Source organism: Pavona decussata, unplaced genomic scaffold (genome assembly GCF_977016875.1).
Source record: "Pavona decussata unplaced genomic scaffold, jaPavDecu1.1 SCAFFOLD_254, whole genome shotgun sequence".
In the NCBI taxonomy this organism is placed as follows: domain Eukaryota; kingdom Metazoa; phylum Cnidaria; class Anthozoa; order Scleractinia; family Agariciidae; genus Pavona; species Pavona decussata.
Genome location: NW_028145657.1, coordinates 2,266,649 through 2,294,422, shown reverse-complemented (window position 1 = coordinate 2,294,422; position 27,774 = coordinate 2,266,649). Strand labels below are relative to the sequence as shown.

The window sequence follows — 27,774 nt, the reverse complement described above, 5'->3', positions numbered from 1 at the left end:
CTCCTTGTTAAATTGTCAGTGGGTATCATTATCAGTGTATTTGTGAATCGTCCATCACTGAGGCTATCAGCTATAATATCACAATTAATATTCAAAACGTCAATATCATTGGTAATATTTGGCAATTTTGTCCCATGTTCAGTTTGGTTAATTAACTTTGGTTCAAATCCAATAAGCGCCCCAAAATTAGAGTTTCTAATATCAAGCTTCCATTGGTTGTCCAGCTCAATGACAACTCTATATGATGAAAGCACAAAATATAGATTGATGCCCTTGCTGGAAGATGGTTTATTTCCATTTTGAATTATTGATTGAGTGATATAATCATCAAGATCATCATATGAATACATTCCATCAACAAATGTGATTGTCTTCCAATTTGTACCATTATCTGGGCTGTATTTGATTGTATTATTGTTGTATCCTGCATTGACATTATGTCACGAGTACGTCATTGAAACTCGATCAACAGCTAGCTCATGTCTCATTGTTGTGTCAAGCTTCAATGGTGGATCAAATTTGATAATAAAGTCTTCAGGCCGACTTCGACCTATTTTTTGTCGGTTAACAGATGAAATATGTATCGCTCTTTCTTGCATATATACTTCAGTTACATAATAAATTATATAACTGATTACGCGACCTAGCGGATTATATATTGTTGCAATAAATCAATGAGTTGTTTGTTGTTTATCAAGCCAAGTTGATTCAATTTATGGGCTATTTGTGAAAATTCCTCTTTGACTCCATTATTGCCAGCCAAAATGGATCCACCAAGCAATTCCATTCTGTCAATCAAATCATTAGCATCATTGAAATAAACAACACCAGAGCCCAATTTCTTGAATTTTCTGCTGGATTTATGGATTGGAATCTCACTGAGTTGGTTCAATTCATCGAATACCATTTTGGCAATATCGCTGTATTTCTTCTTTGAATTAAATCTCTTGGTCAATAAATCGATTGTATCGAAATCAACCTTTTTATCCATTACTTTGCGTTTATCTTTTGTTGCCACAAGTCTGAGTTGTCCCATTAATTTTGGAATATCAATCATGAGTCCACCATATTGCCCTGAAGATGATATTTTGTATGCATTTCTCTTTGGTTGAGTATAACCATAACCTTTTTTGATGGTTTTCATTCCTTCTGGGATTATTTTAATGCGCCCTCTGTATTTTTGCAATAATTTTATATCTTCATCAATTTTATCAATTTTGTCTTTATTCTTGGTCTTTCCTTGGCCCTTTGATAAAGGACCCTTTTTTGTTCCAAGTTTTTTCAACATTTTGCCAATATTGGCATCATAATCCTTGATGTCAATATCCCCTTGCATAGGAGCTTGGAGAACAGAACTCGGAGGTGCAAGATCGTATTGAATCAATTTTTGGAACTCATCATCATCAAAACCAGCATCCAAATTTGACATTGCTGGTTGATAATCTACTGGTAACTTTGATTCTGGTAATTGTGGTTGTGGTTTTGTTTCTGGTTGATAAGTTAACATAGCAATGTCTTCCAAACCTGAAGTCAACGCTTTTTGGTTTTTCTCCAATTGTTCAATCAGTTTGTCTTGTTTTTCATCAATTGTTTGTTTTGTTTCCTCTTGAGCTTTAACAATTGGTTTGAAAGTTTCTGATAAACCTTGTTGTAAATCTTGTTTATCATGCTTGTACTCCTTCAATGTATCTCTAACTTGTTTGGTTATTGTTCCAGCCTTAATCTTGGCTTCAGATAGTTGTTTTAATCTTTGTAGATCCATTATATTATTAACTTATATTAACTTTTCTCAACTTATATAATGTATTGATATACATGGAAATCCCAAATTATGACAGACATGATAAAAACACTAATTTCAAAAGATTATATGGTTACATGCCAAGTGACACGTTTCGGATGTTAATATGTGGTAATTCAGAATCTGGAAAGACAAATTTATTGTACCATATGCTGATGAAACCCCTTTCGTATTAGGGTGTCTAGAAACCTAAGACCTAAGACCTAAGACCTAAGACCTGGAAACCTAAGCCCCGGAAACCTAAGACCTGGAAACCTAAGACCCGGAAACCTAAGACCCAGAAACCTAAGACCTAAGACCTAAGACCTGGAAAGCTAAGACCCGGAAAGCTAAGACCCTTGTTTTAAAACGTTATTTTTTTTTTAATTAAAGAAATAATGAATATTATACTTCAACTTGCCACACAAGGATTACTGCTTTGCTGAACGCAGGGTGCTAAAATTTCAACAGTCCCATTTTCTTTCGGGTTTCCTCCATATAAGTTACAGTCAATTAACATCACGCGTGACCAGCGTTTCCGAGAATGACATGAACATGTTCAAGATTTATGCAAATGCCGGACATTACAAAGAGCAATTCGAATGTTCATTTCATTCTCGGAAATACTGGTCCTCCTGTTATGCTTCATTCAGCGTTAGGGATTTGCAAAGCAAGTTAGTAGTGAAACACATAAGCGGTATGTCGTTGTAAGTATTAATTACCGCTCTAACTGAGTTGCGATATGTCCTATTCTGCAGGAATTTTTATTCCAAGTGTAGAGCGTGTAATTGTTCATTTGATAGAGATGTCAACCGTACTTTGATGCTTTATTTTACAAAGACCAAAGGCAATTTTAATCAGTCGATGTATGTTCGAAATTTACGATGTGTGTTTTTCCTTCTTGCTGGTTCGAAAACGTTATTATGTCTTAAAGACTTGTTGATATTAAACTACGCATTTAGAAGCAAAGAAAGTATATTACTTGTTTCTTTGTATATTATTGTACAATCGTAACAGTGAATACTGTGATTAGAATGAAAGAAGGTGACGATAGGAGCCGGCTTGAGAAATAATTTTTTTAAAAATGGTTTTAATCATTATTAATAATAGCTTGACCGGTTATTTTCCCACGTATATTCAGTCTCTGATAAACAACCCATTAACTAAGAGGGCAGTTATCACTCCCAGCCCACCCGGAATCCTGCTTGACCGGTGTTTTAAAAAATTTGAACGAAGTTTTGAAAATCGCCAACGAGGTTTCAGGGTTCCCGTAGAACTTTCCCAAGTTTATTGACGGTGTAAGGCTATGAAGTTCAACGTTTCTTTACATTACATTAAGTGTTTTAAGAATAACAATTGTTTCCCAAGTATCTTGAAAATATTTTTTTCTGTTACAGTCAATCCACGTCACGCGTGACCAATATTTCCGAGAAAATGAAATTGTAATGTCCGGCATTTGAATATAATTTTGAACATGTTCATTTCATTCTCGGAAATACTGGTCACGCATGATGTTAATTGACTGTAACTATGAAGGAAACCCGAAAGAAAATGGGACTGTTGAAATTTTAGGACCCGGCGCTCAGCAAAGCAGTAATCCATGTGTGGGAAGTTGAAGTATAATTATCATTATTTCTTAAATTTAAAAAAAATAACGTTTTAAAACAAGGGTCTTAGCTTTCCGGGTCTTAGCTTTCCGGGTCTTTGGTTTCTAGGTCTTAGGTTTCCGGGTCTTAGGTTACCGGGTCTTAGGTTTCCATGTCTTAGGTTTCCGGGTCTTGGGTTTCCAGGTCTTAGGTTTCCGAGTCTTAGGTTTCCAGGTCTTAGGTCTTAGGTCTTAGGTCTTAGGTTTCTAGACACCCTTTTGTATTATGATAGAATACATTTATATGCCAAAAATTTGGAGCAACAAAAATACAAGGATATGATTCAAACATTGACTGATATATCAAATAGTGTCGGGTATAATGTCCTTGTTTGTAGCAATGATGATATAATTCCAGTGGAGGAATTGAAGGATGATGATGCCCAGAAGATAGTAATATTTGATGACTTTATTTGTGAAAAAAAACCAGAAACCATTGATTGATTATTTCATTCGTGGCAGACACAAAAACTGCTCTGTTATTTATCTGAGCCAATCGTTCTACAAAACACCAAAAGATATTCGACTCAATTGCTCTCATTTCTGTGTCTATGACTTTCCTAGCAGCAATGAAAGAAGTCTGATATCTCGTGAGTTGGGAGTCGACAAGGATAAATACATTAAAGCAACAAACGAACCATTTTCATTTCTATATGTTGATAAGCCCATGAAAAGAATTAACAGGAATTTTTATGGAACAATATAACCAAATGATATAAATGGGAATTTTCAACGAACATAGTTCATCGTCTTCTTTCACAACGGGAGGACTCAGAACGGTTCCTCTTCAAGGAGCCGCTGGGCCTCAAGGAATAGGGTTTAAATTAACCCAAAATGGAAATTATGATATACAAAACAAAAAACTTGTTAATGTTAAACAAGGAGCTGATCCCAATGATGTTGTCACAAAGAGCCAAATACAATTGCTGGATAATGCTCCTGGTAATGTACAAGCTGATAAAGCAGTAATTTACAGCAATACTGGTAGTGTTCATACCAATAGTATCTATCTACAAGACACGCCAGACGGTGCTGGCAGCTCCAATGATGTTCGATTATTGACTGAGCATCAGTCTTATGAAAACATTCATCTTAATATACCAGATTTGAAAAACTTTGATGGCCATGGTGGACGAGCTAAAAGTGAAATAATGGTTACATCAACAGAACAACATATTACTGGACGGAAAACATTTTTTGATATTAGTGTTTTAAAACCCGATAATAACGATCAAGCGGCGAATAAAAAATATGTCGATGATGAGATTGAAAAAATACCATCACCTGATTTATCTACATATTTGAAAAAAGATGGCACTGTTGAAATGACTGGAAATCTGGATATGGGTAATCAACAAATTATTAATCTTGGAGCCAATATACAAAATACATATGATGTCGTTAATTTAGGTTTCTGTGATACTAAATATTTACAAAAAGTCTCCAATAGTGACCTCGATATGGACAATCATAAAATCAAAGATATGGCTCAACCAACTGATGATAACGATGCTGTTAATAAACACTACGTTGATCACAACTTTCTCAACAGGTTAACACCCAATGCTCTTGGTGGTGAATTAGATATGAGAGGTCATAAAATAATCGTTCTTGGAAATCCTTCCAATCCCAATGATGCTTCCACTAAAGCATATGTTGATACAGAAATAGCTAAAATACCATCTGTTGGAAGTGATTTGAGTGTATATTTGAAAAAAAGATGGAAGTGTTGCAATGACTGGAAACCTTGATATGAATAATAAACAAATCAAAGATATGGCTCAACCAACTGATGATAATGATGCTACTACCAAAAAATATTTTGATGACAAATTGGAGCAAAGTCATCTTGTCAGCAGCCATAAAACAAATGAATTCAAATATCTTATAGATACTGATGAAAGCAGTTCAGAATATAACATCACAGTGAATGGAATAGCTGCTTTCAATCAATCCCCGCATCAGAATAAAAAAGCTTATGATATCACATTGATTAAAGACAGTGGAAGTAATGATTACAGATCAAGGATAGGTTTCAATATTTATACTCTTGCTATTGGAACATACACAATTGTGTTTGAATTCTACCCACCAGAAATGACTAATATTCAATTATCATGTGATGCTTCTGAAGCATACATCCACAAAGCTGTACAGCGTGATTTCACTGCTTATAGCAAGCTATTGGTTCAATTCAATAACAACAGCAAACAAACTCCAAATTACATCTATTTGACGATGCATGGAACAGCTACAGCGACTCCAGTACAATGTCATCTGGTTGTTTATGGGGTGAAAGATTGGTCAGATAGCGTTTATCCAGGAGTGTATGATGGCTTGGACAATGTCATGTTTGAATATAAAAATGGAGATATGGAGATGCAAGTCAATTTGGGTATGAATAATAAGATTATTTCTGGTTTAATAAATCCGATATATGATTCTGAAGCAATGAATTTGGGTTATTTTACCAACTTATTCAAAACGAAATACACTGGAACTATTGCCAGTGGTGTTTTTCACAATTTCAGTATTCCTGTCTCAGAAAATATTTATTTCAATTTGTATTCAATTGTTTTGGTAAGCAATATTCAAGTTTCAAATGCACAACTATTGATTAGGGGGAAACTGCAAGGACAAACATCAAAGACTGACACATATGACAGAATAGGAAACATAATCAATGAAAGTAATACGTTTAATATGCCCAAATCAAGGAAATTTGTCAGTATTGGTTCAATATCAATATTGGATAGCATTGGAGCAGGAACTGCTGTCACTGGAACTTTTGAATTAAAAGTTTTGTTTTCTGATTATTTTAACAGATATCATAACAATTTCACAAGGAATTTAAATCTCAATAAAAACAGAATAATTAATCTTGGAAATCCTCAAAATGATGAAGATGCAGTCAATAAACAATGGTTAAAAAGTGTTTCATCAAATAGTTTAATTTTCGGTGACATCAAAAATGGTTTTTTTAATGATCAACACGGTGATAGAATTAGAATATCAAAACCAGTTTTAACAACTCAAATTGTGGTCACATCAACTGTCAGTTTAAATTCTGCTTTTATTGTTGTTTTTAAAACTGGTAGTCTTCATGCTAATCTAATACCATTTAGGTTGCAAGTAGGAATTAATACCGTGACCATGAATTTGAAAATCACACCATCACTCCATTCATTGCAAATTTACAAGGGAATACCTGGTTTTCACTCTCCAGGTCGGTATAAAGATTTTAATGGAAAATATCAGGTTTATTTATCAACATTAGTAATATAATGCCATACGTTGAAGATGAAAATGGAAACCATATTCTTGATGAAAACGGAAATAAAATTGAATTTACAGTCACTTATGAAAATTTACCAGATGGATTCAAATATAGAGAACCAATACATCTGAATGATGATGGTCATTTGGATACAGAAAACAGACATTTGGTGATAAAAGATGGAGTTAATTCAAATCATGCAATTTCACTCCAACAATTAATTAACAACAATGAGGACATCATCAAACCATATGTTGAAACACAAATACAACAAGCTCTGGCTCAGTTTAAAGCTCAACAAGCTCAGGAAGCTGTAACGTTTCTCAACAATCAAGTTGCAATGAGAATAGGAAGAAAAAGTGGTACAATACCAAAAACAAATTACACATGGATAAAATTATTGAGTAAAGATGACATTAAAGGAATCAATACATTGCAAGAGATTATTGTGACAAACACATATATCAGGAGAAATAACAGATATCATCATTCCAAATCCGATTTGGTGTCATCATCATTTGATCAATTGGAATTCTTCTTTGATGTGTCATTTGAAAACTATTATTGCTACTTCAACAATCATCCATCTGATTGGACAATGAAGTATTTTGTTGAATATATTAGGATACAATTACCTGACAATAATGATGAATAAAAATATTGTAATCAAATTGTATAATGAAAGAATTGTCAGAATTGCAAGAACACATTCGAACATCGATGATAGATTTTCACCGTAAATTGAGTCTTCCAATATTGCACAGACAGGAATGCAAGATAAAAAGTATCGTAATATTCACATATTTGCATGAAAAATATTACAACACAGGTTTACCTGATAAAGTTTACAAAGAGTTAATTCATGATGGAATCGGATTAATTGGACCTGGAGATGGATGGTTAACAGCTATTCTCCATAAATTATTTGGATGGCATCCATATATCAGGTCTCATGGAATATTGCATGATGCTTATGGTCAATTTTACAACAGATATGGAAAAGGCAAAGGTTATATGTACACCATTAATGAGAAAAAAACATATCCTTGGATGAAAAAATGCATGTTTTGGGGTCAAATAACTGGTCTCTATTATTGCATCAAAAATAAGATAGCCATATAATATATGCAAAACAATTCAAAACAAAAGAAGAGATTAATAATTGATTTCAATCATATTTCAAATCGATTATCAAAAGAAGAAATTGATGAATTGAAAGCTTATTACATGTCATATCACAAAAAGATGTGGATGTACAAAAGTGCATACAAAAGATTAAAAACATGGGAATTCGCAGGGAATATTTCATCCATTGTGTTTGCAACTGGTGGTATTGCATCATCAATTGCAACCAGTGGAGCTTCATTATTGGCAACATCATCAGTTTCTGTCGTAATTCAAGCTTATATGAAGCATAAAAATATTGAAATAAGGTTGTATCAATGTCTATATGCTTTTCAAACTTACGGACATTTATTAAATGAAATAAAAGAAATAATGAGAAATGGACATTTTGATAGAGATGATTTGACAAACAAGCTTACTCAAAATGATGATTTCATTTTGGATAATTCACCGATTGTCGATAAATGGGATGATAAATATGATAAAAAATATCAGATATTCACTTATGTTTGAGTAATAATGTGCATGATTTGGGGGCCAATAATGTCCATAATTTTATCCCAATAAACATTGTATAATTTCATTGTTTTTTTGGATTTTGTCAACTCAATTTGGGAAGAATCAATTTTCATCAATTGCAATATTCTATGCAAAAGATATTTCAAACTGATTATTCTCTTTCTTTTGCCATTGATTTGTTGCAAGATTTTGTTTATTTCAACGAATGTTTTATGAATTTTGAAATTGGTTGAACAACTGATTTCGACTTTGTTTTTAAAAATAATTTGATCTAATGTATGCGACAAATGGTATTTTCTATTATACACTGTTTTCTTGTATATTTTGAACAAATTGGCATGAAAATTGATGTATTCTGTTTTGAAATCCTCACCAATCACTTGTCCACAATGAATGCAAGTCAATTGACCAGAGATATCTCGAATGTTTTGATTTTCACAACATTTTAGCATATTTGGTTCATCATCATTGGATGATTCTTTGTGATAGTCACAAAAGAAGCAATAATCATAGCAATGCAGGGTTTGACAGAGAGATGAATCCACCTGCATGGAATCATCTTTGATGGGAATTGATATGGTTCTGGCACCCATCATATCATTCTTGTTATTTGTTTTATGGGGCATACACCCAACAAAACATTCGAAAATTGATGAAAAAATAGTCGAAAATATATTAAAAATGAAAATCGAAAACCAAGTTTTTACACAAAGTTTGAGGCACAAGTTTTTTGTCACAAATTTTGTTTACAAACGAAAGTGTCCATAAGCATATGAATCAAGACCATTCGGATGTAAATATAGTTTATCATCGAAACATGACAATGATGTTTTATTGATGACAAAGCTTCCAAGTTCATGGTTATTACTTCTGATTGTTTTCATTTGATGATGCAATTGTTTCTCATTGAAAAGAACATCTTTGTAATCAGAATGTTAAATTTCTTTTTTGATGACATTCTTTTTGATTCCTTTAGCCGTTTTGCCACCATTATTATTGTCTTTGATGTATGAGTACATTTTGGATCTCAATCCAACAAATTCAGTGATGGGGATTCCAGCAGCTTCATCTTTGAACTTACCAATGACTTTCTTATTTGTGGCATCAAAGAATTGATGATTGGATGGATAATCTGAATTATCAAACATTTCTTTTTTATTCCAAAAATCTTGATACACATCTTCGGCTTCAATTTCGTATGTCAAACTATCAGTATCTGTGAACAATAATTTGGCTTTGTTACCATATTTGTTTTTAACGAAATTGTAATGGAAGTCATACATTAGAGTTTTACTCAAATCAAGGATACACATACCAACATATGCTGGTCGATTGAGAGTCAATGATTCCTTGATTTTGTGGACTGCAACCAAGTTTTCATTAAAGATTTTGCTATTGATGAATGTTGGTTTGGAAGTCATTTTCGATAATTGTTTTTCATTGGTAACTAATTTGATATCTTCTCGTTTTCTGATATTCTCCATGATTTTACCAAACACTGAGTTATTCATCAGTTTGAAGAAATCTTTTTCAAATGCATTCTTTGCATTAGTTCTTTGTCGTGTATTGAAATCAATGTATGTCTTCAACCAGGGTGATTGGTCAAATGACAGAACACGGTGAATTTTAGTTAATTTGAGTCCCAATTCACGGTATAATTGTAAGTTTCTATAATGTAATACATATTTGGTTTTGTTTGCTAATGTTGGAATCAATTTGCTTACTTGACCACTTTTGATTCCAAATTTTTCTGCAATTCTTTGACAATAATCTGACAGCATATCTTGTGTCACTTTGATTTGTTCAGCGCCACATGGATAATCATTATGCAGGTCATGTAATTCATGAGGATATTCCAAATCAACTTCCAATAAATATCCAGTTTTATTATTTGCAGCTTTCGTAGAAAGCAATCCCGACCTAGGGACTGTTTTCGAATTAATATTTTTTATTTGTTGTTTATTCAACCATTTAAAATTCCCAGTTGGAAGATATTGTGACATAGCCCATCCATAGAGATTGTTTCCATCCAAATACATGAGATATTTGCTTTCTTCATTGGGATTCCAATTTTGCATGTATTTGTTGTTGGCTTTACCGTATCTGTTGGCTATGTAACTGATTCCTCCACGAAGGCCCTTTTCAACAAATTGATACATATCAATATCCGTAATGAGTTCCAAATTGACTTCAGTCATTTTCAACATTGCATCCCAAGATAATCCCGGAGATGTAAAATAATGACATGGATCCAATCTATAATATTCCAAACATGTTTTCCTGAAATTTTCAAATACATCAGCTAACAGCAATACATCAGATTGGAGATACAAATTATGATATTCTCCCATGGTTTTCAATTGAAATGTATTCCAAACATTTTGTGCATGACTGTATTCTTCATCAGTAATATGTGTATTATTCATTTGACTGTAAAATTCATCTTTGGTTGGTAATTGTGTTTCATTGAACTTTTCGAAGCTGTTCATATAGTCAAATGGATAAACACCTTTTTGCTTCATTAATCTAAATTTATCATCTTTGAACACTTGTTTTGTGTATTTGAAAGCTTCTTCTGGTAAATTTTTAGCAAGATTGGCCAAACTTTGGTTCATAAATTGGAGACTATCAATGAATGCCAAATTATTACCCAACATGAAGGCCATGTATTTCTCCATATAATGAGGAATTACGTTGATTTTATGCTTTCTGGTTTCTCCTTTTTTATCCTCAAAAGTATTATTCTCAATGATTTCTCCTATTTCTTGCATGATGAAATGGCTATCATATCCTTTCAAATTATGGAAAATAACTGGGATTTTATCTGTTAATTGAAAATTCAAATTACAATCATCATGAGCTGAGCCACGAAATTCACCAGTAACATGGCAATGATCTCTGACACTTTTATCTGTTTTCTTGTATTTTTTACCACAAATATGACAAGATGTTGCTTTTTTGAATTTGTCTTCATCTCCTGGAGACATGAGTAATGGTTTATTGAATTTGTATTTAATAGTTTGTCTGCAGTATTTGACTTCAGCAAGCATTGCCTCCATGAATTTGTAAACAGCTTTTTCTCCACGATAATATTTTATTGGTTTGGAATATTTGTCATCATAACAGCAAACAACTTTGTATCCATAACCACAATCAGTATGTTTTTGATATGCTTCAGTAAATGATTTTTGGTTAGATTGATAACAACCATGAATTGGTTCAGTAATTGCTTCAAAATCTGCGTATATCACGAATGGCGCTTGCATTTGTTTTTGGAAATTTTTGAATCCGATTTTTGATCCAACTTTGGGCATTTTAATAGCTTGTTTTCCATTGATTTCAATACATATTTCTTTGTGATTCGATAATATTTCTTCAGATGAAAAGCATTGCAAACAATGCATACAAAAATGTTTCTTTGCTTTGTGGCTCGAATAACTGTACATAAATCGGTTAAAATCTTTGATAAGACAGTAATGTTTATTTTCATTTTCTGAGATTAACAGCAAATTCAATACATCATCAAACTTTTCTTTGGAAATATAAATTGGATAAGGTTTTTTCTTTTCACAACCAAATACATTGATGTTAATATTGTTTTGATTTTCAATTTTGTTATATTGTTTGATGGAAACTGGAAATTCAATTCCTTGGTAATCCAATTTTTCGACAAATGATTTGTCCGTTTTTTTGATTCTTTGTGGATTGTCATTTCGTGGATTTAAATGTCTAATGTGACACCAACGAAAACATTCATTGTCTCTATTTTGTAGATTGATTATTCCTTTTTGATGATGTTGAAGTTCAGTTGGAAGTTGAATGTAAGAACTTCCAGTAAGAGGCTCATATTTGATAATATTAATGTAATGTCCATTGATTGATTTAATTATCCAAGCTGAACCTTCACTAATCCATTTGTGAATATCATTCATAATTCGTTCAACATTAACATCCAAAGATTCTTGAAAATCATTGGCATTAGTTATTGTTTTTGGTTTACTATTAAAATATCCAATTCTGGAGACAGTTTGGTTTCCTTTTTGTTGTTCAAAATAAATTGTCAAAGTTTCAATAAATTTAATTCCTTTCATTTGAGTTAATAATTTTTTGATAAAAGTTTTGATGGCCAATCTTGTTGAACCCATTTGTATCAAAGGATCTGTTTCATTTTTAATTCCAACTTCATAAGATTTTGTATATCCCTTGAATGCTCTTGCAACTTCTGTGATTTGAGTTCTGGGTTTGGGAATTGGAGCGGTTTTCTTTTTTCGAGGCATTGGAATTGGACGTCTGGGTATTAATTGATTATCAAATGATACTTTTTTCACTCTGGGTGCAGCTTTGGGTTTATCAGCAAATTGAATCGGAGGTGGAATTATGTTGTTTCTCGGCAAAGGTTGAGGTCCATCTCTAAATTGAACAGGTGGTTTGATAATATTATTTTCATAATTTTGTACCATTTGTTTTACTGATTTTCGTGGATGGGGTGTTGGTTTCACTTTCTTTGTTCGCGGTGCAGGCACAGGACGTTCTTTTGCGAGTATTAATTCAATTAACTGATTTTTCGTTAATTTTGATAAATTATTTTTATCCATATTATATATATACGATAAATTATTTTTTCGTGTGCGTCTGTTTTGCGATTCCAGGTTTGGCATAGATGAATGAAGACTGGAGGCAACATTCACACCAAGATTTTGCGTGGACGGAGTACTTGGTCGGCTCCTATTTCGTGTTACTTTGTCGCGGGAATCCATCCCTGAATACACTCATTGAGCATACGCAGGGATATATACACAAAATTATTCAAAAATTAGGACACGTTGACACAATTGACACACATTAAATCATTCAACAAAGTTACCAAAAATCCACATCAGGTAAACGTTTTTGCAATTGTTTTTTATATGGAAAGTCATCATTATTGACTTTCTTGATAATTGCAGCATATTTTTTATCAATTAACTGTTTTTCAACATCTGTTATTTTCCTTAATTTATCTTCAAACACTGAATCCATATATTCTCTATCAGAAATGGCAATATTTTGTTTCCTAATTTTTTTTTCTCACTCACTTTCATCCTAATGTATACTATAATTATCTCTCCAAGTAGTTTTAGTAATCAACATTTAACCCAAAATTGAAATGCATGATTTTTTATGAGTATATTTACTTCCATTTTCTAATGGTTTATTGCAGTTTGGACATGTGAAAAGTTTCTGTTGCCATTTTTTAATATGTTCTTTTTGGTTTAGTCTTCTTTCTTCATCAGTGTATTTTCGTGGTCTAATATTGGATGATTTCAAATAATTGTCTGGTAATTCTGCTTCATCAATGTATTCAAAAATGTATGATTGATGATTCATTTTTGACATGGCAGTTTTACACATATTTAATCCTTCAGCAACCATTTTTACTAATCCAGGATTAATTCCAAGATGTTCTTTTATTGAATACATACTTTTGTAATAACTCACCTCTTTGGTTTCACAATTCATTGCTTTGACACATTTCCTGTTTTTGTGATTGTTGGCTGCAAATCCATAATCTCGATTCTTTGCTGATTTCAAACAATTTTCTTGTTGTGTCATCATTTGTAAATTCTTAATTCGGTTATCATCTTTTATATTATTGTTATGATCAATAACCTTTCCATTTGGGATAATACCATGAAAGCATTCATAAATGAATCTATGAATCATAAAAGTTTTTTGTTTCTTATCATTTGCTTTAACATAAATTGTAACATAACCAGTATGATTTTTATTACCAACTAATTTATTCATTGTTTGGCAATTAATTACCTTGCCAGATTTTGAAGCACCATAATTATTATAAATTGGATGAATATAATATTTTCTATCCTTATAAACAACATAATTTTTGACTAAATTATCACCATTTATTGAATCCATATATTCTCTATCAGAGATAACATTTTTTGTTTCCTGATTTTTAGTTTTCTAGTGCCAAAGCTTTAAACCGTTAAGGGGGAAAAAATTAGAGAATAATGTATGGAACTCCAAAACTCCGTCATTCATTATTAAATTAGCCTTGTATTCAACATCATTAATCACGATACAGTGGAAAATTAATGTCATCCAAATTGTGACACATTCTATAATACATCTTATTTATCAACTTATTTTCAGTCCTTGAAAACTCACTATCATTGTCTTCAATTGGTGGAAATTCCATTAATCTATTGACAACTCTCAATTCATCTTCATTATATGGACTGTTCAAAAATTCTTTTCTGGCTTTGTGCATGTGAATCATATTTTCAGAGGCTGTTACCAATTGCAAATTTTCAATTGAATTGTTCTGGCGATTGGAATCAATGTGATTTACCTGTATTTTAGACGGAATATGTGTCTGATTTACAGCTTCATAGACGAACCGATGTGCTGGGCATGTATTGTATTGCCCCGCAGAAAATATATAATAACCATTCTCAGATAAGTAACCTTTTCTGGGTTCTAATCTTTTTCGATTGATAATATAACCATCAGCAGATGCTGCATAGTTTTGAAATGTTGGATGAATAAAATATGTTTTATCATTATGATCAAATTGGTTGTTCATATAAATTAGATTAGATTATTTTTTTATCCAAATTGGTGTTCAAAAATATTGTATTCATCATTCAAATCAGCGATTGATGAGTTGGTTGGATTTAATCGATGATTGTTTGTGAGTTGGGGTCAGTTGGGTGTCATTTATGAAAAACGAGGATTTAGGTTTTTGAGAAACCGAGGATAAAAATTTAGGTTTTTGAAAAACCGAGGATTTACGTTTTTTGAGTTCATTGTTGAATCAGGTATGAATTCATTGAAATTTTCAAAAGTGTGCTTATACACCCAATTATCTAACTACTACCCCGCAGTATATTACGGGTGCTTTTGATAAACGAAAAGATATTCAAGTCAGTGGAGCGCGACATGTTCCAAAGGCCGCGCTTGTTGAAAGAAGGCCCGTACTAAAATCATTACGGTACTTCAGGTTTATATATGGTCAGTTTCCAGTCGTTTCGAATTCAAAAAGCATTTTCAGAAGTTGCCGTCGGTTGTTGTTGTTATCTACTTGTTTAAATATTGAAATTATACATGAAACAGAACTATCTAAATAAATATTTTTTCCAGGGAAACTGATACCATGCTGCTGGAGTATTTTGTTGGTATTTTCATCATCATAAACTCTGCAAAGCTGCCTCACGCCTTGGAACAATGTCAAGCGCAATCACTCTCAGTTTACGGCCATCACTTGGCTAACCACGTGATTTCCACGATGGCCTGCTCCCGTCTTGCAGGCTGCGTAATGATGTGTTCAGACGAGCCCCGGTGTAAGAGTTTGAACTTCAGGCTGAATGACAATTCATGTGACTTAAACGATGCTGACAGATTTACCCACCCACAGGATTATGGGCCGAAGCATGGATTTGTTTACATGGAGACGTCTGTAAGACACAGAAAGGTCAGTCGTGTCGGCTGCTTTGACTTTGCAAACAACAACAAAATCATCTCCCTAAAATCAGTTTGCACCGCAGTCGGGACAATGAAAGTTAGATGTGATTAGTAGGTCTGATTTGAGAAGGAAATTGAATTTAATACCAAACAAAAAGGAGCAGACCCAATAGGACCCCTAAAAATTCAATTATTGAGCCTTCTGCAATGGAACGAACATTACATCGATAATTAGATTATATTTAATGAGATTTGTATTTATCACATAGAAACATGGATTTAAATCATGCGCGGAAATAAGCCAGGCATTCCCACAAGCTCATAGTGGCTATTACTGGTTAAAGATTGGGAACAGGGATGCACAAGTTTATTGCGATATGGACAATCATGGTAGGTATACAGATACAAGAAAATTCAGAGAGTTAAAAGAAAAAATTCACTCTATGCTTTTTATTATAATCACTGTTATTGTTATCGTCGTTGTCATCGATCACCACCTTCACCAAGGTCATCACCATTGCGATCGCCATCTTCATCATCATTATCATTCTCTTCGTTTTTGTTGCTATAAGTAGAGCTTTTCCATTGTAGTTTTTCAGTGTCCGATGAGAATTGTTGTTCATAGCGATGTAAAACCAACTAAAGTGATTTAACTTTATTGAAATATTCAGGTGGGGGATGGACCTTGGTGGTGAGCATAAGCTCAAAAAACAACGATCATCTTCAAAGAAATTCAAACAACTGCCTCAACTCAGTGCTCTGTGTTCCTGCTCATGAGTCAGTCATTAAACCTCGGAAGTTAAGTGACGAGGACATACATAAACTGGCATTGACCGAAGGTAGGGAAATAACTGAAAATGAATACAGTATGTATCGTTAGTCAGGGTCCATGTATAGTGCTTATAAAAGGCGCAATGAGTTGCAGTCAGACTTCAAAAGTAATTGCTTTGGATCGGTATGAAGGCAAAGAATACAAAAGAAAGGCACAAAAGAAAAATGAGAACTGGGAGAAAAAAGGTACATTAGAAAAGGCGTGTTTAGCCCGCGCGCATTGCTAACATTGGTTATAAAATTTATCTAACTATTAGCCTATCTAGACGGGACCTAGCAGAATCCGCCCTCCTCCTCTCCTCCTAGCTGGTCTAGATAGGGTTGTTTAACTTGTGATAACAGCACTGTTCCAGCGAGAAGACGAATCCTTACCATAATGACTGGTCAACGACAACTACTACGCAACATCGTACCATCAAACAAACGATTTGATAACGCTAGTGGTGAATAAAGATACATAAGATCTAGCTTTCAATATTAATTGTATTTCCGTTACTTAATTAGGGACGTTCCGAGTTGATGTGTGGAAGACAAACGTTACCATATTTTATCAGGTATGAAATTACATAACATGACGAGAAGCCAACTTTACTGAAAACACCATTTCTGAAAAGCTTTACCTTTGTTTTGTTCATAAATTTAAGATTCCAAGAGGACCACGACATTTCAATTCGTCATGCGTTGGTGGTCATGAAACGTAAGTTAGATTCTTCTTCTAAACAGTCCCGTGGTGAAAGGGGGGAGGGGAGAGAGAGAGAGATATTCCTTGCAATTTCTGTTTGGTCTGTGCAGTTCTGATCTCCAAACATTTGACCCTGTTTTGCACTAAAATATCCTTTTTTTGTACTATTATTTTTTCTTGTCTGACCTCTAGAATCCATACCCGTTAATTTCCATAAAATCCATACTCGTTTTTCAGACCTTCAGACAAAACTGGTTAAAATCTAGACTATTTTAAATCAAAACGTCTCAAGACCATATACCCTTTAGGGCCGTAAGTACCTGTATATATACTGGGGAGTACCACCAGCTCGCCCCTCCCAAGGGAGTAACAGTACAGTCCGGTTTGGCGTATATAGTTGAGAAGTCAAAACGTTTTCACTAGTTTTAGTTGAAAATACTACCATCTTCAAATCTGCCTGCTAGACTAAAGGCCTTTTTTTCCTCTGTGTATGGCATATGCATGTTATATCTTCCTAATCTTAGACGGATCGGAACAATAATTCAACGTTATCTCTTCGATGAATTAAAGCTGACTGAAACAGTTGAGATGTCGCGGCCAACGAATCATGGGTAAAAACGATCGAGGGGGGTGATTAGAGAGCGGCACCAGTTTCTAGAACAGTGCGAAGTGTGAACATCTCCATCAGTTGAGATTTGAACTTAATTTTAAACTATTGATATATACTATCGACCATTAATCTTTTGATCTTCCCACAATCCGTTTATCACTGATTACTTTATCCATCATTTAATCCATACATTCACTCATTCTTTCAACTAACCAATCATTTACTCGTTTTCAGATGTCCGCGCATCATTATTTCTCATACGTTTCCGTATTACTGGGAAACTAACAGCTGCACTGGTATTGACAAAGGATATAAAATTGCCAAAGGATGTCACAGAGGTAAAATTTAGAGCACGATTATTTGGTGAATTTTAATATGGTTTCGAGCGAGGGGAGTGGCTGAAATTGGTTTCCATCACGTAATAAATTTCATCCTGGCGCAGTTGAATGAACGATTCAAGATGTGGCAAGAATTGCCCTTCAGTGCGCGCCTAGAAGAAGATGTGAAATTTCCGTTGAGAGATATATACTACTAGTACTGCACGAGCTCCTTGTACGAACCGTTTTTAAATCTATTTCTCAGCCAACTGATTCATTTCGCTGCAAATCGTTTGGTGGGATTGCATGTACCAAAACTGTGAAACCGCAGTTAATTAGCGATGTTATGGTAACACAGAAAGCCGCAAAATTTTAGAGCTAACGTTTCCAAAATGGCACTCCTAATTCGAACGGAATTAACAAATTCTTTTCATTGGACGAATTTATTCCTGTTTTTCACGTTACCATGCTACCACCACTAGCGTTAACCATACAAAATTGTTGTTTGAATGCTGAGTTATAAGTTTTTTTTATAAGTTTTGGCTACAAAAATAAAGTTGGATTTCCAGACAAACAAGATCATCGCAGAATAGAAGCACAAAAAACCCGAGTTCCGCAAAGCGTTTGTATACTCGCTGGTCACCAGCATCAATGTTGCTTGATCGAACATCTAAAGAGAATGACGACGTCACGGAAATTTTGATATATCAGTTTCAATCGCAATGTATTGTGGGAGGACATTCGCTCTTCTTCGGGTCAGCACTCCAACTGGCTCTTTACGGTGGCCAAATTAACTTATCAACAATTTTGGCGAGGAAAATTGTCTCGCACTAAGTTGGCTCAGTCCCTTTGTGTCTGTGGGCAAGCCATGAATCGTTCCTACGTACCATGATTGATAGAAGTACACATATATGACGCAACCCATGTGAAAAAACTTGCTCATTGAAGACTGTCCCCATATATATCCAATTGGAAAAGCATGCTGACTGAAATTCTGGTTACCTCTTCCAAATCTGATGCGTTTGACAATCGGAGATTCCTCATGATATATAGTATAGCTACCAGAGGTTTCAATTTATTCTCGCTGCTTTTATGGAGTGAGGAGAAAGCCGTAGGAAAACCTCTGGGACTAGGGAATTTCCTTTGAGGAGGCCAGAAACAATTTTCGTTGACTGAAGACTTGTTTGGAAAAACAAATGTCACATTGTTCCACTAACTGGAGGGGTGGTCACTATATTATTTCTTTTCTAAGGCATTGTTAATTAGTACTATTCAGTATTATTATTATTATTATTATTATTATTATTATTATTATTATTATTATTATTGGGAGTGAGCCAGAAACTACCTTATTCTTATTTATAGCGGGCAAGAAAGAAAATGCAAAAGGCTGCATGGAGAAGGAAAGAAAACTGAATTTCACGTTATACGCGCCAGTCAAAATTCTGGATTATCATTAAAAAAATGATGGCGTTTTATGAAAAGAAGAAAAACGGTTGCCACATTGAAATGTTATTTTACAAAAAAAACGTCTTTAATCCACAACCTCTGATAATTTTGAAGAAGTTACACCTGGTTAAAAGAGAGCCGAAAGGTTGCCATTTTTGTAATCATATTGCTGTAAATTCTGTCGAATCTTCCAATCGACGTAAATATGTTTCCTTTCAATTTCAGTTTTTGACGGACATGATAATGCCGAGTGTTCCGGAAAAGAGTGGCGTTCTTCAAAATACACTAGTAAGTAACTCAACTCTCATAAGGGCTCTGTACGATTCAGTTGCAGAAATTGGGGTTTTCTGATAAAAGCTTGTCGAAGTACTTATTATAATTAAGTACGGCAATTACCATCATCATTGTTATCACCACGATCATTACTACTAAGGCCCCTTTGCACAAGCGGTTTTTTTTTTTTCTATTTTTTTGGCACTCAATAGATGTATGTTACAGTTTTCATTTGTGAGTGTAAACTATCGGGTGATTTCAGCAAAGAATCGTTGCGATATTGAGGGGTTTGTATATTGTAGAACACTCGCTTGGCTCAGCAGAGAGGCACCAGGAATCTTTGAAGCTCTTCTTTATTCTTTAAGGAACTGGTTCTTCACTACATCAACTCTACAACAATTTTACTCTATTCTACATCTTTTCTACAAGTATCACTCAAATCACGCCTTGCTTTATATAGTGTGCTGTAACTGGCATGTCGACAACTTTAATTCAACCAAGGCCAGATGATCCCAACCAGAAATAAGAATTGGTTTTGCCAAAATACGCTAACAGGAAAGAACAATACAACTGTTCTAAGAAAATACTCAGAAAGGGAAACCAATCAGGCTGATAAAATCCTTAAGTGTTTTGCCTTGATTTCAACCTTTCAACCTTCGAGGAGGCCTAAGTCAAGGTCAAAGGAAGTAGGCAAACTTGGCCACAGCACAACTGTTAACTCCAATCTTTGAACAACAGGGACATGTCAAATAATCTGGAAAATAAGCACCAAAACTTTCGAAAGGAAATAACAATTGATTCTAAAATTAAAGTCAAGTAGCAACAAGTGCCAAGTGATCAAGGACTACGCAATTTTGATGTTTGGTTGAAATTTAACTGAAGTTCGGTCTTGGTAAATCTACAAAAAACTAATTACATTATCTTTAAATCTCGACAGAACCAAGCCAATCTGTCCAAATTCTTAGGTGTCTATGTTGATGAATATCTAACGTGGAAGCATCACATCAGCATTATATGTAAACTAATTTCTAAGTCAGTAGGTATCGTATTAAGGTCACGCTTTTACTGATCTTCAGAAGCAAAACAAACTTTGTACTACGCGCTAATTCATCCTTACATCCCTTACTGTAACTCCACCTGTTCGTCCATTTATGTGTCTAAACTACATTAATATTTTACTTGCAAAAGCGTGCTGTGCGAGCCATTGCCAATTCAGATTATCGAGCACACTCTGCTCCCTTATTTGCTAAATTGGGTATCTCAGACATTTTCCAAGTTAATTCATTTCAAATAGCCAAATTTATGTTTAACTGTATTATCAAAATCAGTTATTACCTCCAATGTTTCTGAATTTGTTTTTAACAAGTAACCAAGTGCATAATTATGGCAACAGAACAGCCAACCGCTATCGATCGCATTCTTGTACATACATGCATACATATTTTATTGGCTAGTCCTCACGGCGCTTTTCAGAGTCAATTTAACATTACATAACTAAGTACAAGACAATGATAAAAGAAGATAAAGCTAGTGGATTAACTAAAACAGTCATTTAGAAGTCTTTGCCTAAGTAAGCGCTTGAACACCGTCACGGAAGGGCTAAGTTTGATTCGCTCGATATTGAAAGGTCCTTTGGCCGCTAGCAGTGCGAAAGAGTGGTATGTTCAAAAGTTGAGAGTTTCTGGTATTCCTTGTCGAGACGGTGGATCTTCTGACGAGCTAAGATGTCAAATACTCCGGAGCACATCTTGTCATGCACTTTAAAACCAGCACAGCAAAACGAAAATAAAGTTGTTGCCTGATTGGTAGCTGATTGGAGTTTTTGTTTGTAAAATCATGAATTGACCAAGCCGCACTTACGCAGTACCATATTTTCTATTTATTAATAACCGCCGAGGTGGCCTCTCTTATAAGCCTGGTGGTTTCTTGAGGTCTCCTCGCCATTACCTTGACTTGCAATTTGAATGTTTTCTTCTTGATGATGATGATGATGATGATGATGATGATGTCGAAAACACACCTTTCGTTAGCTTTAAATTCGAAATTAGCTTCACAACAATATGCACGAAATGTGCGATAAAAGTTGAAACAGAAGTTGCATGTGTAAACAATCCTTGCCACTTTTCCCTGTTTCTTCATTCCAAACAGTGTATGATAAAAGAGCGTTGTATGGCTATCCGTGTCCCAAGCAATCTCAGCACGACAGTCGGGGAATATTCCGTAACAGTGACGGCATGCTGTATGTCAAGTAACAGAATCAGTCTTTAAATCGTTTTACTAACTGGCATAGTCAACGTTGTCTCCAAAACCTCAGTATAGTCTGAAGAAATAAATTGCTTACGTAGTTAAAATTGTTTCAAACCTCAAGGAGAGCTACTAGTTATGGTTTGGGTTAGTATGGATTTGATACCGCGGTAATCTGATTAATTGAGATATTTTTTAACCACCATTGAGAGATTTCACCAAGCTCTGTGTTTTTCTGTCGTTTAGTGTAGTTTTTGGTCGAGAAAATATCTGTCACGATATTCCGCTCTATCGTCGTTTCTGGAAGGGTTTCTAAATAAAAGATTCGTTTCAAGCATAAAACGTTTACGGTATTGAAGGTTTTATAGTTTTGACGCGGTATTGTCGTTTAGTACTGACTCTACAGTATTCCTCCTCACAGGTCGCAGAGGAGCCAAATTTGATGTAAATTCCGGCTAAATTCCCCGGAAAAAATACAAGAACGTGATTGAACAAAGCGTCATGGGATCTTATTACGCCTCTATTGAAAGATTATTCCCAAGACACAAGCCGCATGCACCAATGACTGTGTGCGCATCTCCGTAACTTACGGTGGGCTTATGGTAGAAATTTTCTCTCTCTTGGCACTTCGTGCCCCACTCGAAAAGCTTCGCTTTTACGATCATTTCCCCACAGGCGACCATAGCCGGCTTGGGGTTAATCTTTCAACAGACGCGTAATAAGATCCCATGACGCTTTGTTCGATCAGTATTTTAATCAACAAAATTGGTTTGCGCCGCAGTTTTCCACGGAATTTAGCCGGAATTTACATCAAATTTGACTCCTCTGCGCCGTATGTGTCCTTGTTGTGATGTAATCGTCTTAGTTGCGTTACAAACTTTATAATTAGAAATAAGAGCAGAATTCAATTTGTTTTCTTTACGGCACAGGGCGCCCACACAAACTGTGTGACAAGTGTCTCTCTACTATAACACTCGAGTGAACGTCCAACGCCGAACCCTTCAAATCGCTAAAATCGGCGTCTTCAACCTCAAGAACAACAACACACAACATTTAAGGTTAAAAAACGTTTGTTTTGATGTTAAATGAGAATATTTATCGCAATCTAATACAATAATAAGAAAGATTTTCGACATTCTCATACATTTCCGCTATAAATTCAAAATACAAACGGTCACACAGTTTGTGTGGGCTCCCTGTGCTTACGGCCGACTCATTGAAATGTCACGTGGTCAGTAACTTTAGTTTAGTAAGAGAAGATATGATAGTTTAGCAGAAGGAGGTATGGCAGAAGATGCATAGAGTCATGTATAGAATTAGTCACTAGTTGATACTTATATTGATTTTCTTGGTTGTGTTGTTTGCTGCACAGTTATGTAAATTTAATTAGGAAATCTATTCAGACGGGGAGTGGAGGCGCGTGGGGGCTGCAGAATCTTCCTGTACTTGGACGTTATAGCTGTTAAATGAGCAGTAAAAGTTACAAGCTCAGAAAGGAACAATTTGTCATGAATGTCCAGGAGGAGAAACAAAGAAATGAGACAGAAGAAAAGAAAATAAGATAGAGGAAAAGAAAAGACTGCCTTAGACTTGAAACAAAATAGACCTGTTTCATGTTACTGTCAATTGTTTCAATAACTGACCATTAAATCCTTTCTTCCACACCTCCGCTCCTCCCCTTCCCCCACCTCCCTCCCCCTCCCAAAAAAAACTCATTTCCACTAACCAACCATAAAAGGAACGGTTCATCAGTTCAACCAACGCTATGTAAAGTAATCAGGTTCTCTAATGGACCTCAGCGTCAAAGGAAATGTTTTAGGCAATGAACAAACAACGCTAAGTGTTTTGTCATAGCTTTATTACTGTCTGTTAAAGAAAAAGATTCCCTCGTCTCTCCGGTCCCAGAGAACCAAACCAAGTCCGGTCTGGCTAAAGTTAAGAGCAGAAAACTGCTAAAATTAAAATTAGGAGAAACTAGGCGTATATACATCATTAGAGGCGCCTTTGAAACAGTTAAAAATACATTTATGTATTTTTAACTGTTAACACTTATAAGTGTTTTAACCTGACACCAAACCAGGTGGCGTTAATAGTGTTCAACAGCCTATAGCAATGTCAAATATATTTACCTGGTTGTCGAGGCGTAGATTCATAAAGAGAGAATGGCTTTCCATCATTTGGTCTTAGCAATATCAATATATATCTTAAGGTTATACGTTATCATTCTTTAGTTGTAATGTTAACACAGGAGAATTAAGCATTTAATTGATATGACCCCAATTCTGAGTAGCATGCATTCAATCTCAACTAGTCGTGTAGGCCAAGAGAGTTATAGCTAATATTATGGGCTTCTGTACACTGTATATATGTTAGTGAACATAGCTGAGGTTACCATAAAGTTTAATGTAAAACATAGTATGCAGCGTGGGGCCTGAAGAAAGCACTAACTGCTTATCCTAAAACGAAAGGATTGGTAGAGGCTCTAACAGCTTTTGTGTACTACAGTATTATGTTTGCATTTTGCCATTTTGAAATGCTGAGGGCTAAAACATACACTGACTTTCTGGAGGCAATCAAAGTCTTAAATAATTTTCCTAAAAAAGACCGTTTCTATACTGTTATGAAAATTGCAGTGATACGTCCAAATGCTGCTCCTTGTCTAAGAGAGATGCCCACGAAGCAGTGGAAAATCAGTGCCAATGAAGATAATGCAAGGTTTTGGTAGAATCAAGAAAAATAAACCACTGAACTGAATTTTCAGTGAAAGCTAGCAAAGTGAAGAAAGAATCTTCTTAAAAGCATTTAACATGAACATCCTATAATTTCAATAAGCGAGAAAACACAACATTTGTGAGGTTGAAGTACTCCACCACTGCCCCCATGTAAACTGTTCGGTGCACTTTGTTCGGCACTTTGTTTTATCTAGTGTTAGACTGAATAACCAACAAAATGGCATTAAAAAATTGGGTTGCCTTAAACGATTGTTTCAGTGCTTGTTTTAGACAAGTTACCGTAACCGTATATTGTATATGGCAAGGTTTAACTAGCTTTTCTTTGTACGTTTACCGATACTTTATAATTAAATAATATCAGGAGTTCTCAGAAAGGCAAACTAAGCATCGCCCGTGTTAGTCTAAAAGAAAAATACATACATAAGCAGCGAGAAACTAAACGAAATGCTCAGTGTGGACGTTTTTTGCAATCTCACTTGATACTTGAGTTCATTTCTCCTCATAATGTAAATTATGTAACCCAGGTATTGTATTTTACAAGCTGAAACCTTATTCATACTTAGGTGCCTGTGAATAAGTCAATATGATTTAGCTGTGTAATAAAAATCTGTAATAAAAATACGACCCGCCGTTTTCACTTTAATATACACAGCAGCTTTGAGAGACCACAAATAGCGGTGATACTTAACAAAAATACGTTAATTACAAAATAGTGGAATCTCTTAATAAAACAAGAAGACCATGATCGCAATTATGTATACAACTTAAGGTGGCTGCATCGGTTTCCAGCACTTAAACTTTGACGGATCAATACTACTACTTTTCAATATCAGTTAACAAAACAAACGGTAAACCGACGCTAAAAAGTTATAGGTGTTTTCTCGACTATACTGGATACCATAGCAACAATATAACCTTTGAAACAACAGCCTTAGCTTTAGCCTTATTCGATTAAAAATAAACAAACAGCACGGTAACTCCCATTTTTACTTAACAAGTAAAGACACAACTTTTTCCAAAGTTCAAGTAAGAAATTGTAGGGTGGGATTTAGAGCAAAAAATTTAAGGTGGCTCTCAACTCATTCCCAATTTTTTATTTTTTTTATTTTTTTTTATTTTTAGTTATATATGTCATTTCTTTCCAAATGTCTTTTATCTAAGAAAAACCTCCCAAACATACATTGAGTTTCTAAGGTGGCTACGATTTCAAGACATTTGTGTTCAGTAAGAGTCACTGTCAGAGAAAATCAGGCAAAATTCAGAAAATGTCAACGGAAGGGGGTGAGCAAAATTTCGTTTCTTCGTTAAGTAGATTGAGATCATAAACGGCCATCGTTTCAACTACTGTGTTCTATCGCAAGAGTGCCTGTTACTATTTTGTAGGTATGGTATCAGAGAAAAGGACTAGGTTTATTCAACTCCAACAAAAATTGTTAGATAGCGTTGTCGGATAGAACTATGCACTTATACTTCTGCACAACATACACTTTAAGTTTCATATGTTCAAAGCTTCCTTGATTCTCGTTGCAAAGGGATCAAAACTTTCCATTTGACTAAGAAAGATGTTCAACATATTCCTCGCAGATCAGCACTTGGAAGTCAAAAAGTCATTCATTTATGTCATCCGTTATGAGGATTGTAGGGATTTATGGCATAGAGAAACCCACTGAGTCATCCTTAGTATGTCATCTCATTCTCAATTGGCCCCAGGCTCCCTCCTCTCTCCAAAAAATATGACGTCACTTTTCAGCTGAGGGTACGCATACATCTTTGAGCGGCTAAAAATCTGATATTTCATGTTTATTTTTGAACACAGTTTTTTTCGTTTATTAGGTATAATAAACCACAGGAAAACACAGAAACTGAAAGCAAGTTGTCGGAATAATATTGTTACTGATAATAACGGTAGATCCATGGCCATGGCTGATTCGTAAAATTCTCGCGGATTTTTAAAACTGGTGAAAATCATAATTATCAGGAGGCTTAGAGAAAACGGTTCACGTTCGATCTGTTAAAGAGATCGTCTCTTGCTTGCTAACTAAACGTAACATAGGAAATAGTTGTTAGTGACTGGGGCTGGTGTACACATACAGTAATATGAGTTAACACATGTAGTGACAACTGGCAGGATCAAGTCTTGTGCCAAGGTTAATATTCAGTCAGTGAAGATTACAATCATTTACTTAAAATGGTACCCTTAATAATTCGGTGGCGTGTGTACAGTCGGGCTACTGAGACCGTCAAACCACGGGTCAAATCCTTAACGCGCGAGCGGGGCTTGAGGTTTTCGTTGTATATACTTTGTTAAAATCCATCGAAAAATTATTAGACGCCACGACATGCCTACTAAACAAAAGCGGAGTTTTGGGTTCGGCGCAGGTACGGCGTGTCATCTGCTGATGTGACATAGCGGCAAGATGAGTACGCATGCTTCCCAGATTTGTAATTCGAGAGAGAATCGATTACGACTGCTCCACTTCAATCGCCAATTTCACACCGGTTAATACAATATTATTTTTTTGAATAAGGTATGTGATGGAGGAAGTTCGAAGGAACCTTTCCTGAAAACGGCAACATTGTCTATTTTGATTCGGGCTTATCCCCGCGAAACGAAAACAAACAATGGGAATTTTAAAAATGCCGCCATTTCGCCGAGTAAGATTGCTCACGCGTGACGAGCATGCGCACACATTTTGCCGCTGTGTCTGCTGCGGTATGCAAGTTTTTTAATTTATTCATTCATTTATTTATTTATTTATTTATTTATTTATTTATTTATTTTTTTATTTTTTTTTTTATTTATTTTTATTTTTTTTTTCATAGTAA

At 34.8% G+C, this 27,774-nt stretch overlaps 1 protein-coding gene across 3 annotated transcripts in view; it reads left to right on the top strand.

The window, feature by feature from the left end:
• Positions 1-25,569, top strand: part of LOC146456556 (uncharacterized) — a 38,381-nt gene extending 12,812 nt beyond the window's left edge. For all 3 annotated transcript variants that reach the window (XM_085092592.1, XM_085092593.1, XM_085092594.1), the window contains 8 exons: positions 15,490-15,820; positions 16,080-16,200; positions 16,482-16,649; positions 17,146-17,195; positions 17,286-17,338; positions 18,168-18,271; positions 19,925-19,987; positions 22,121-25,569. In XM_085092592.1, coding sequence (XP_084948718.1) covers positions 15,503-15,820; positions 16,080-16,200; positions 16,482-16,649; positions 17,146-17,195; positions 17,286-17,338; positions 18,168-18,271; positions 19,925-19,987; positions 22,121-22,224 — 981 coding nt within the window. In that variant the 5' untranslated portion in view covers positions 15,490-15,502 and the 3' untranslated portion in view covers positions 22,225-25,569. The remainder of the gene's footprint in view (positions 1-15,489; positions 15,821-16,079; positions 16,201-16,481; positions 16,650-17,145; positions 17,196-17,285; positions 17,339-18,167; positions 18,272-19,924; positions 19,988-22,120) is intronic.
• The last annotated feature ends 2,205 nt before the right edge of the window (positions 25,570-27,774 follow it).